This window comes from Triticum urartu, chromosome 3A, assembly GCF_056163025.1.
Source record: "Triticum urartu cultivar PI428250 chromosome 3A, HENAU_Tu73, whole genome shotgun sequence".
Lineage (NCBI taxonomy): Eukaryota > Viridiplantae > Streptophyta > Magnoliopsida > Poales > Poaceae > Triticum > Triticum urartu.
Genome location: NC_141875.1, coordinates 666,500,038 through 666,513,479, shown reverse-complemented (window position 1 = coordinate 666,513,479; position 13,442 = coordinate 666,500,038). Strand labels below are relative to the sequence as shown.

At 49.6% G+C, this 13,442-nt stretch overlaps 1 protein-coding gene across 1 annotated transcript; it reads right to left on the bottom strand.

The window, feature by feature from the left end:
- Window positions 1–6,058: 6,058 nt before the first annotated feature.
- LOC147981252 (putative CCR4-associated factor 1 homolog 7) lies at window positions 6,059–7,006 on the bottom strand. Its single transcript, XM_087515914.1, has one exon. The coding sequence runs from the start codon at window positions 7,004–7,006 to the stop codon at window positions 6,059–6,061; it is 948 nt and encodes a 315-aa protein (XP_087372040.1).
- Window positions 7,007–13,442: the final 6,436 nt, after the last annotated feature.

The window sequence follows — 13,442 nt, the reverse complement described above, 5'->3', positions numbered from 1 at the left end:
GCCTATGGTCTCGCTCGGTTAAACTAGTACTCCATTTGTGAAGAAACAAAAGAGCGTTTAGATTACTACTTAGTGATCTAGAAACATTTATATTTCTTTACAGAGAGGGTACAAGTTATTTTACAGATTTAAGGTGTACTTCCTCTGTAAACTTGAGGGAGTAGTACGCTACGTAATAATTGATAAAATGGTTTGTATGGCTGGACTGAAAATTTGGCTTCAGTTTGTTGGTACGACAACAATTGTCAATATATTTTAAAAAAATATTCCTTTTAAAGCAGGGGATAAATTGATTTACTGATAATTATTAACTAAATATTCTTATGAAAAAAATTATATGTTGGTGATATTATTTTGTTTAAATACTATATTTATGAAGAACGATGTGTAGGGTTAATATTAAAATCTAAGAAGTTTCATGTGATGTAATATGAAAATTACAGATATATACACATGAATATCAAAACTGATATGCAACTCGGTTCGAAAAAAAAAAACTGATATGCAAGCAAAACTTATGTATGCTTAGGTAGTGGTCCAGCAATAGTTAAATGTGACAGAAGTGCTGTGAGAGAGGACTTGTGACAGAAGTGGAGCTGGTACACATATAAGAATTGTCTCCGGTTGTTGCCAGTGAAATAAGTTTTTTAATTATTGGTGATATGAACACAAAAAGTGAATCCTTATTTTGTGTGAAGCAAAACTGTAAGTTGAGTTCAAACATATATTTTAATGTTGATATGTTTTAGGAAATCATGATTTGTAAAGCAAAGGATGACCTAAGGATAATGGAAGTAAAAACGAATATTGTTACAGAAAATTTTGAAGTGAATATTATTATGAAAAAAAAGACTATGTTCGTGATATTATTTTGTTTAAGGACTATATTATAGAGAAAAATGAGTAGTGTTAATATTTCAATCTAAGAAGTGTCATGTGACAGAATGTGAAAATTACGGATACGTAGATATAAATATCAAAATTGGTATCTAAACAAGACTTATGTATATGATTAGGTAGTGGTCCAACAGTAGGTAGAATGTTGGTACGAGTTTCTGAGTTGGAATGTGTATCAAATGAGGAAAACAACATCTCAGGTAATTGAAATCAGACAAATTTTTGTAAACATGATGAAATAAACAAAGACGATTGAAAGAATGTTGGATGTACATTTTGTTCAATCAATAAGCAAACACATAATTATGCAAAACCTGTAATGAACTATGTAAAAATTAAATCAGACATCTGATGAACAAGATTCAAATAACTATTTGAAACTTGTCGTTCTTTCTCTACAGCCACGTTGAAAAAGGAGAGAGAAGGAGTGGTTCTTTGGAATGTTGTCTTTTTTGCACAAGCCAATGCAGTCATTGCAAACTGGGCACTAGAAAAGTACTAACATGCAATTTAGTACAAAAAATAGTTGGATATGATTTGAACGAGATTAAGAAGTATACATCATGATTTACTATGACAGCATTGGGGTTGGCCGGTTTTTTTCCATGGCTCTTCTTGGAGGGCAACCTAAAAAACCATACGTGAACGACGGAGTCATCGTCGTCGATGATTGTCGCCGTCGACATCTGGCAAACAGTGAAAGCAACCTCTGGTAGGAGTCTGAACAGAGAAGATCTAAAATATGGGAGTAGAAAGAGAGAACAGGATGGGGAAAGAGAACCGAGAAACAAGATGAGTCGTTTGCGGTCTGCGCACCAGAAATATTTATGTTAATGTTAGTTAAGTTGGGCGCTCCCCTTAAGAGAAAAAAAAAAGCTAAGTTGGGCGCACGACTTGTTGGCTGTGCGCGGTAATAAATTGAATCGACACAAGTTCCTACCGAGAAAACGGAATGTACAGAGTAAGTTTCATGACACAATTGGTCTATTTCATATACTGTAACTTAGAACAACAAAAGAAAACATGCTAAGACTGGATATGAAATAAAATTAAAGAAAAATCAGTGCAGATTGAAGAACGAAATGCAAATGGTATCTGGTAGGGGAAAGAGTGTTGCTATACACACGACATGCCTTGGACGATTTGTGGACGATAGTACTGATCCAACCGTACCAGCGTTGAACAAAGTGCAGGCCCACCGCTAGATCAAGGATCGTGCAATGTTCGGCTGGCATGCATCGGCTGCACAGTAGTTCCGTAGGGGAAATTTCATAAGGAATGCATTGAAGTCTTTCGACTAATGAATATTTAACAGTACAAGGATGGAACTGTTGACGAATAGAAGAACCATGCGTATTTGAGACAAGAAAAGGGAAAATTTGGGAAAACAAGTGTAGCAATTTTTCATGGAAGAACGTTGCATGAATTAGCGAATGGATAGCAAGGGATGAATGGATGAGTGGATATAACGTAAGGGGAGTAATTGGACGGAAAGGAAACAAATATAAAAAGAAGAGGAGGAAACATAACTCGAAGATAAGACCAGCATGGCGAACAGAAGAGGAGGAAATAGGACTGGGATGAAGAAAGAAGAAGATGAACAATGCAGAGAACTTGTGACAGAGTATGTAACAGAACGGGAACGTAGCATACACACGGATAGGAAGGCGTATAAGAAGGGCCCGCACAAGTATTTGTACAAAAAGAACATGTGTACTATGTCGTACTCATGCAGTCCAGAATTTCCATCCTTTTCTCGACCAATTTCATGGAAACATGTGTCCGGACATTGGTGCAGATCGACGGCTGCAACCCTTCCGACACGTGCATGCTCCTGCGAATTTGCGCTAAAAAATGAGCTACACCAGCAATGGAACATATCACATTTGTTATGGGATGCCTTCCAGAGCAAAGCTACGAATTACTCCAACTCCAAGACACACCATATTACAATTACTATTACATAAAAAAGAGTGAATTCCGGTTTTACCCCCTATTTTAACATTTTTGACACTAATTACCCCATTTAGCGAGATTTCATCCATTTTATCCCATTTAACAAAAATGTTGCCACAATTTACCCTGTTTAAATTTTTTTGAGCATTCTGACCGGTCAGTCACAATTGTTAGGTCTAGCTGGCAGATGCCACATCAGTGATTTTTCCTGACTATTTTTCTCACTTTTGAACCAGGCCACGTAGCTTCTCCCGATCGGCTCGGCCCGATGACGGTCGCTCGCATCACGGCCAACGCACAATGCCCAAGTCGGCCGTGCGCCACGCTCGCCTCCAGTGACTTCTCGTTTGCGTTGCTCGCCCCAATCAAACATGCAAACTGATTTCCGTATAAGCATCAAATTCCTCTAGCATGTTCATCATGCCTGCATCATCTGTTAACTCAACCATGGAGTTCCCATTGGCCACCTTCTTATGGTAATAAACGTTGTCCCAAGGGTTGGAACCCAATTCCTTGATCTTATCCTTTATATCTAAATAACTAATGAAACCCCTCTCAATCATCTCTAGCTCTGGATTCTTGTATCCACGGACATGTAAAATATGCCTAAGGGCATCTCCAGCCGTTGGCCCCCCAGGAGGGGCAAAAAATCGTCCGCTGGGGGCGCACCGGCGCTAAACCGCGCACTGAGGGCGTGATGCCCCCCAGTCGCGGCGCCCACGGTTAGTCAAAAAAGTCAAATACGGCGCAAAAACGACTCAAATTTAACGCAAACATCGGCGAGTTCGTTCAAACTTAAACATATTTTACAAAAAAAAGGAAAAAACTACCGCGGGCTACCCCGCCGTCTCCCTCGCCGCCCGCCCACGCGGTTCTACATGCTGAGGAGGCTGTAGAACCGCGTGTAGTCACCGCCGCCGCCGTCGTCATCGTCATCGTCGTCGCCGCCCCCGCCTACACCTCTGACGTCCCTGCTGTATCCCTCCCCCGGTTGGCGCGGCGGGTTGGACGGTCCGGGGGCGTCGTCGTCGTCGTCGCTGTCGAGGACCACGACACCGTGCTCGTCCTCGCGCCCACGCTTGCGGGCGGCGATCTCCTCCAGGGCCCGGCAGCGCCGGACCATCTCGTCGCGGAGGTAGTCGTCCCGCGCCCACCACAGGGCGTCCTCGTCGGAGAAGCCGCGCCGGGCTATCTCCTCGTACTCCGCGGGGAGGCCGGGCTCCGGCTTGGGCTCGACGAGAACGAAGTGGCCGGTGGGTGGGGAGGCGTTGGCGCCGATGCGGACGCCGAAGCTGCGGGTGCGCGCGCTGACCGGCGTGCCCTGGGGCTCCGGCTTGACGGGGCGGAGGCAGGGCGAGCCGCCGGACGAGGAGGAGGACCCCCCGGTCTCCATGCGCCTCGGGGTCCAGGAGCTTCCCCGGCGGCGTGAGAAGGAAGGGGGCGGGGTACTCGAGGCGCGGCGTGTTGCCGCCCTCGATGTACTCGAGGACGGCCTCCAATGTGCGCCCGGGCACGCCCCACCACCGACGCCGGCCGACGGCGTTGAGCCTGCCGGAGGGCTCGACGCCGTTGGTGGCCGCGAGCTGCTCGGCGTGACGGCGGCGGAAGTAGGGCTCCCAGAGCGGGCTGTCGGGGACGTACCGTGGCCCCTCCCTCGCCGCACGCGGCAGGGACGAGCGGATGCGTGCGATCTCCGCACGCCACGCCGCGCCGGTGGGTATCGGGGGCACCGGCACGCCGCCGACGCTGATCCTCCACGCCCCGGGTACCCGCATGTCCGGCGGGACCGGGTACTCGGCCTCGAAAAGGAGGCGAGCCTCGCTCTCGTGAAGATGGCGGCGGCCGAATCCGTTCGCCGCCGTGCCGTCGCCTGGGAAGCGCTCGGCCATGGGTGCTGGAGACGGCGAGAAAGAGGAGAAGGAGGAACGACAACGGCGAGAGAGAGGCGAGGGAGGAACGACGACGGCGGGAGAGTACGAGTCGCCGAGTGCTTTGGGGCGCGTCTTATATAGGCCGAGGCGCCGCCCGTGCGCGAGCCGCCATGAGTACGCGTGGAGGGCGAGGGACGCGCGTCATCCGGTCTTCACTGCGCCGCCCGTGAGGCATCAATGGCGCAGGCTGACCGGCATGACAGCTTTGGCATTGAATTGCCGCGGGAAACGAGGCGATGAGGACGACGAAGGGCCGAGAAGAGGGTAGAGTCGCTGACGCGGCGGGCCCGCGGCTGTTTCGCACCAAAACAGTTCGCCCCGGCGCCCCCGGGTGCCTCCCAGCGCGCCGGGTTCGGCCTGGGTCCGCCGGCGCTGTTTTCGGCCCAAGCCGGCGAAAATCGGGCTCCTGGGGGCGCGACTGGGCCGATTTTTCGGCGCCGGCGTAAAAAAAAAACGCCTGGGGAGGCCTTCCTGGGGGCGCGGCTAGAGATGCCCTAACACTCCACATCTTGGTTGCCATCCGCTTTGTGCAGGAAGAATATAAATGAATTAGTGGCTGCAATCATAATAAATCATAATCTATTCTAATAAGGTAAATAAACATGTTTCAACATGCATCATAAGATACAAAGATCCAAAATTCTTTTACAACTAGCAAGTAGCAACAGATGCTATCACTTATACATGTATTAACACTCTTTCTGTTAACACATTTGCTACCTAGATATTCAGATTTGTAGGTGTATCAGAGTAAGTAAAGTAGTATATTTCAACACATCTAATCCATAGAACCATGCATACTTAAGGCCCTATATGATAAATAAAGAAAAACATACATGATTTTAAATTATATCAGTAAAAAATTCTTCAATAATTTATTTAATGGTAATATGCCACACTGATCAAGTATAGTCGTCCCATCATAATACTTCAAACAGGAAACGAGCTGAGTAGCAAGAAAAATAGTTAGAAAAAAATTGTTGACGTGGCATGCCAGCCAGTCAGAACGCACACAAAAATTAGATTAAGATAAATTGTGGTAAAACTTTTGCTAAATGGGGTAAAATGGATGAAATCCGGCTAAATGAGGTAATTAGTGTCAAAAATGTCAAAATAGGGGGTAAAAACCAGAATTCACTCCATAAAAAAATACATCAGAAAGGGGAAAACGTAGAAGAAATCCCAAGAATTAAAAAATAATCTTCGCCTTGGCAAGGATAAACTAATATGTGGTCATGCATATGGTTACATGTTGCATCATTGATCCAATTCCATTAGTGCATATGGACATGTTCGAGATCAGACACATCGAGGCCATTTATCTCAGCGAATCTGACCTTGAATTGCCTCTCTTGCTCCTCGTAGCTCAACCTCAAGTCATCGAGTTCGTCGCCGGACCAGTCTCCGAGCCCGCACAAGATCCCATTGTATTCCATCATCCGCTCTCTGAACTTGGGCTCCCTCATTAGCGCGAGGAAGCCGTGGAGGAGGTCATCAGGCGATTTGGCGGCTGCAAACAGCGGAGGCTCCTCCCCAGCCAGAGTTCGCCACTTCGCGAGAAATTTGAGGTCGTAAAGTTCCTGAAAGTGAATCCGGATCAGACGGATGAGCCCGTAACGGTCTTGGTTTTCTTTTGGATAGATCCGGGCACCGTTCAATAAGCAATCCACCAAGTGGGCGATATCCTCGGCGCCGTCCGAGGTCACCCATGTGACATCGGTTACCATCACGGCGCGGCAGGCCCTGAGAGCGTTGCCAAAGCGGGCGCGATCGACGCGGCCTACATAGGGCTCCACGCCCAGCTTCAACATAAACCGGTCCTCCTTGGCCGACGGCACGTCCAGATGGAACCGCCAGACGCGGCCGAGGTCTCCGTCGCGGTTGACCAGCGCCAGGGCGATCTGCAGAAACCGCACGCCTCTCGCCCTGTTGGAGATGTGCTCGCAGTTGGCGTCCATGTTGCGATGGTACGGCATGAGGCCAGTAATGTGGTAGACGCCGTCGGCGTCTGCCGTGAGTTCGCGGGTGCAGGCTGGGACGGGGCGGGGAGGGATGTCGTAGGACGTGGCCACCACGGCGATGGGGAAGTCCCGGAACATGTCCGACATGCGAGCCAGCTCTGCCTCCTGGTTATGGGCCCAGACCTCCACCACTCGCGCCTTGCCCATGCCCCTGCCCCTGCCTGCGGCGGCTTCAGCATGCGGCGGCGGCCGATGCGACATACTCTCCTAGCTAGGCCTGATCTATCTATGAATCTATCGATCGATGGATGTATTTTATTGGAGTATCGGACGAGACGAGGAGACGTACCCTCGATCGCCAAGATTTTATAGAGGATATGGCAGTCGTCTTGTCTTGTGGATCGGAAACCGTTTGTTGCCGAGAAATAAACTTCTCCGATGAACACTAGGACTGCGATCGGACGTCTGATCCGTGCGGCTGCCGCTGACTCCGAGTAGCGCGATTGGTTTCTAAACGGGCCGCACGCATGAGTGGCTACCGATTTTTTTCTTTCTAAACGGGCCGCACGCATGAGTGGCTACCGATTTTTTTCTTTCTAAACGGGCCGCACGCATGAGTGGCTAATTGGCTATCGAGTAAACGGAGTCCTTCTGGTGCTTATGCATCAGGAACTTGGCTGCTGACCGGATCAGTAGACTACTTCAAGTTCGTCCAGCTTTTCTGTCCCGGCGTTGGCCTCCGCAGCGAGCGGTGTTTCGTCCCGTCGTTGTTTTCCGTCTACTCTGCTCCTTGCGAGTTAGGGTTTGGGCGTACGACGTTTTGGCTTGTTTGACTGGCGGGTGATCGCCGTGAATAATGAAACTCATATGTTGAAACTGTCGTGGCATGGCTAATGCTGCGGCAGAAAGAGCGCTTCTGGACGTCCAGAAGCAGTGGGGGCCGGATGTCGTCTTTCTGTCCGAGACGCATCTGAACAAAGCTAAGGCAGAAAAACTCCGAAAAAAGTTAAAGATGGACAGCATGGAGGTGCATGAAAGTAATGGGGCGAGTGGTGGTTTGCTTCTGTTTTGGCGGAGATCATTGGCAATTCAACTCAGAGATAAGGATAAAAATTTCATAGATGTTACCGTGGGGGATGGCACGCATGAGGTTTGGAGGTTTACAGGGTTTTATGATGAGCCGAAATGGGAAGATAAACATATGCCATGGTCATGTTTGCGTGATCTACATCAACGAATAAAACTCCCGTGGTTGATAGCCGGGGATTTTAATGAGATCTTATACTCCCACAAGAAGGAGGGCGGTGCACCGAGGCCAATGCACATGATGCAAAATTTCAGAGATGCCCTTGTTGATTGCGAATTGGAGGACATGGGTTGTAGTGGTGATTTATATACTTGAAGGAGGAGGAGGCTTAGAGAACGACTCGACAGAGCGGTATGTAATGGTCAGTTCTATGGGCTTTTTCCTGAGGCAAAGATTACTAACGCTGCACACACCAAGTCTGATCACAGACCGATATTCATTGATACGGAGGGAGATGTACAGGCGGACCATCAGCGAAACCATCAGAGGTGCTTTGAATCTAGGTGGCTGCAAGAGGAGAATGTTATGCAAATTGTGACTGAAGCTTGGGATCGAACCAATCCGTTGGCACACATTGCAGAGCGCACAGCAAGTGTACACGCCACCATGCATGAATGGGATCGTTCGATCTTGAAGGCTCCCTATCGGCGTTTGAAGGAGCTGAAGGCGGAGTTGGAATTGCTGCGGTCAGGCCCTCTCACCGACGAGGCGGGAGACAGGCAGCGAATATTGCTAATGGAGATAGAAGAAAATTTGGAGAAGGAAGAGATCTATTGGGTACAACATAGCCACGCAAACTGGCTAAAATTCAGTGATTGGAACACTAGTTTCTTTCATAATTTTGCATCGGCAAGGAAGAAAAGAAATTACATTAAACGCTTGCTTGATGACTCAGGTGTATGAAGAGAGAACAATGAAGCTATGCGAAGTTTCATTACTGAGTACTTTCAGCATCTCTTCTCTACTGAAGTTAATGTACCAGCGATGAATGTTATAAATAAAGTTAATAGGCATGTTACGAATTATATGAATGAGTCACTTATGGCTCCATACACAGAGGAGGAGGCCAGGAAAGCTTTATTCAGTATTAGTGATTTGAAAGCACCAGGACTGGACGGATTACATGCTATCTTTTATAAAAAAGTTTTGGCATCTGCTCGGAGGAGATCTAACGAAGAAGGTTCTTGCGACTGTCAATACAAGTACGATCCCAGAAGGTTGGAATTCTACTACTATCGTGTTGATTCCCAAAGTGGGCAACCCAGAGAAGATCACCCAATTTAGGCCTATCAGTTTATGTAATATGGTTTATAAGGTGATCTCAAAAATGCTCGCAGCACGCCTGAAGGTTTTTCTTTCAGATATAATCAGTGAGACACAAAGTGCATTTGTGCCAGGGCGCATCATTACTGATAACATCATAGTGGCATATATTTTTAGAAAAGGAGGAGGACCCCCGGCCTCTGCATCTGGGCGATGCATACAGCCACTTTATTAATTATTCTCACAAGACCTTACAAAGTGATACAACAGTAAGACTAAAGCCACCGTCTAAGCAACAACTGTCGCAACTCCTATCCAAATGATAAAGGGGCGCTGATAGTTTGGGCCTAATACCAAACATACATCGCAGCCAAACCTAAACATCTAAGACCTGAGCTCCCAACCAGGACGCTTGCCAGGTATGTGGCACCTACCAGTCCGGCGCACTCCTCTACGAGGACGCCTGCCGGGTATGAGGCAGTCGCAGCCACCTGCCATCAATCCATCTTCAGTGTTGTACTGCTGCACCACCTTTCCCGGCCTCTCTACCATCGACGCCACCATGACGCTTGATAGCGTCACCCTCCTGCGCGAGTCCCTCGCCACACATCGGGCGTCGAGTCTCCACTGCGCCATACCGCCAAGAAACGCCACCATTAATGTGCAAGATGAATCACCGCTCCACCAATTATTCCGTCCACTGGTCCCTCGAGCCCGTGTACCCCTCCAAGATTGACGCCACAAGAGGGAAACGACACAATAATGCGGCCGTCATCCGATCTACTGATCTAGGTTTCCCCCGGAGGTAGCAGATAGTGGCCTGGAACTTCTCAACAGCGATGCCTTCAACAAGGGAACGACACCGAATAGTGCCGCCATCGCCGGCCTCGGCAGCAGCCGCGAGCAGGTCTTCACCCAGATCTGTTCCAATGGCCACCATCAAGCGTCTTGTGCACGGATCGTCCACCATCGCGTCCGTCGCGACGCCCATCGCGAGTCCACAGCCGCCGACACATCCTCCGCCGTCCGGAGCCGCCGCCCCGGGATCCAGCCCTCGCTGGCCGCCGGAACGAAGCCACCGAGCCCCATTGAGGGCGGCCAACGAGGGCGGAGAAGCTAGATCCGGCCAAGCCAGCTAGGATCCGGCCTCTCCCCGCGCTGAAGCCACTCCCGTGGCCCTGCATCTCGCCTGCGCCCGAGGCGACGCAGGCAGCGCATGCGCGCGCAACGCCGCCGAGAGGGGAAACGCCCCGCCGCCACCTTCCCTGGTGAAAGGATCGATATAGTTGACTAGAGGAGGGGTGAATAGGCAACTAACAATTTTTAGCTTTTCTTTACCAAATTAAACTTTGCATCAAAGTAGATTGTCTAGATATGCAACTAGGTGAGCAACCTATATGATGCAACACACACAAGCACACAAGCAAGCAAGGAAAGTAACACAAGTAAGCTTGCAAAAGTAAAGGGACGAGATGACCAAAAGTGGAGCCGGTGAAGACGAGGATGTGTTACCGAAGTTCCTTCCTTTTGAGGGGAAGTACGTATCCGTTGGAGCGGTGTGGAGGCACAATGCTCCCCAAGAAGCCACTAGGGTCACCGTATTCTCCTCACGCCCTCACACAATGCGAGATGCCGTGATTCCACTATTGGTGCCCTTGAAGGCGGCGACCGAACCTTTACAAACAATGTTGGGGCTCTCTCCACAACTTAATTGGAGGCTCCCAACGAGACCACGAAGCTTCACTACAATGGAATATGGCTCCGAGGTGACCTCAACCGTCTAGGGTGCTCAAACACCCAAGAGTAACAAAATCCACACAAGAAAGTATGGGGGAAGCAAATATCCTTTGGTGGAAGTATAGATCTAGGTCTCCTCCTTCAATCCCTAGGAAGTCAATAAGTTTGAGTGGTTAGAGAGAGAGAGATCGGGCAAGAGAGCTTGAGGTGCATTAATGGTGGAGTGAGAGAGGTCAAAGGTTGAGAGTGGTAGGTGGGAGAAGCACCCTTATATAGCAAACCTAAAATCTAGCAGTTACTGCGTTTTTAGCACTGCAGCGGTACAACCGGTACTTGTCCCGGTACAACCGGGGCTCACGGTGTATCTGCAGAACCCTACCAGGCGGTACAACCGGGCCAGCAGGCGATAGTACCGGTTAAGAAAATAACCGGACTAACCGCCTAGCCACCGCACAATTACCGCATCAAAACAGAAGCTTGACCGATACTTGGGCGGTGCATGGCCGGAACAACCGCATGGCCTTGAGCTCTTGGGCGGCTAAGTTCTCAGCGGAAGAACCGCTCAGACCACCGGTGGTACCGGTCATCGAGGAACGACCGGACCAACCGGGCCACTACCGCCCGAGAACCGCATCAAACCAGAGCCTTGAGCGCTACTTGGGCGGTGCATGGCCGGAACCACCGCCCTAGCTTTTGCAGAGCATAGTGGCGGTACCACCGCCCGGAAGCAGCGGTGCAACCGCTCGATCAAAGCTGGTGAGTGTCAAGAACCAACGGTACAACCGCTCCAGAGAGCGGTACTGTTGGAAATATGCCCTAGAGGCAATAATAAATTGGTTATTATTATATTTCCTTGTTCATGATAATCGTTTATTATCCATGCTAGAATTTTATTGATAGGAAACTCAGATACATGTGTGGATACATAGACAACACCATGTCCCTAGTAAGCCTCTAGTTGACTAGCTCGTTGATCAATAGATGGTTACAGTTTCCTAACCATGGAAATTGGATGTCGTTGATAACGGGATCACATCATTAGGAGAATGATGTGATGGACAAGACCCAATCCTAAGACTAGCACAAGATCGTGTAGTTCGTTTGCTAAAGCTTTTCTAATGTCAAGTATCATTTCCTTAGAGCATGAGATTGTGCAAATCCCGAATACCGTAGGAGTGCTTTGGGTGTGCCAAACGTCACAAAGTAACTGGGTGGCTATAAAGGTACACTACAGGTATCTCCGAAAGTATCTGTTGGGTTGGCACGAATCGAGACTGGGATTTGTCACTCCGTGTAACAGAGAGGTATCTCTGGGCCCACTCGGTAGGACATCATCATAATGTGCACAATGTGACCAAGGAGTTGATCACGGGATGATGTGTTACGGAACAAGTAAAGAGACTTGCCGGTAACGAGATTGAACAAGGTATCGGGATACCGACGATCGAATCACGGGCAAGTATCGTACCGCTAGACAAAGGGAATTGCATACGGGATTGATTGAATCCTCGACATCATGGTTCATCCGATGAGATCATCGTGGAACATGTGGGAGCCAACATGGGTATCCAGATCCCGCTGTTGGTTATTAACCGGAGAGTTATCTCGGTCATGTCTGCATGGTTCCCGATCCCGTAGGGTCTACACACTTAAGGTTCGATGACGCTAGGGTTATAGGGAATAGATATACGTGGTTACCGAATGTTGTTCGGAGTCCCGGATGAGATCCCGGACATCACGAGGAGTTCCGAAATGGTCCGGAGGTAAAGATTTATATATGGGAAGTCCTGTTTTGATCGCCGGAAAAGTTTCGGGTTTTATCGGTAATGTACCGGGACCACCGGGAGGGTCCCGGTGGTCCACCAAGTGGGGCCACCAGCCCCGGAGGGCTGCATGGGCCAAGTGTGGGAGGGGACCAGCCCCAGGTGGGCTGGTGCGCCCCCCCCCCCACCAAGGCCCAAGGCGCAAGGGAGAGTGGAAGGGGGCAAACCCTAGGGTCAGATGGGCCTAAGGCCCACCTAGTGGTGCGCCCCCTCTCTACCCCCCTTGGCCGCCCCCTAGATGGGATCTAGGGCTGGCCGCCACCCCTAGGGGTGGAAACCTAGGTGGGGGCGCAGCCCCTCCCCTCCCCCTATATATACTTGAGGTTTTGGGCTGCCAGAGACACGAATACATCTCCTTGGCGCAGCCCTACCCCTCTCCCTCCTCGTCTCTTGCGGTGCTTGGTGAAGCCCTGCTGGAGCACCACGCTCCTCCACCACCACCACGCCGTCGTGCTGCTGCTGGATGGAGTCTTCCCCAACCTCTCCTTCTCCCCTTGCTGGATCAAGGCGTAGGAGACGTCACCGGGCTGTACGTGTGTTGAACACGGAGGTGCCGTCCGTTCGGCACTAGGATCATCGGTGATTTGGATCACGACGAGTACGACTCCATCAACCCCGTTCACTTGAACGCTTCCGCTTAGCGATCTACAAGGGTATGTAGATGCACTCTCCTTCCCCTCGTTGCTAGATTACTCCATAGATTGATCTTGGTGATGCGTAGAAAATTTTGAATTTCTGCTACGTTCCCCAACAGTGGCATCATGAGCTAGGTCTATGCGTAGTTCCT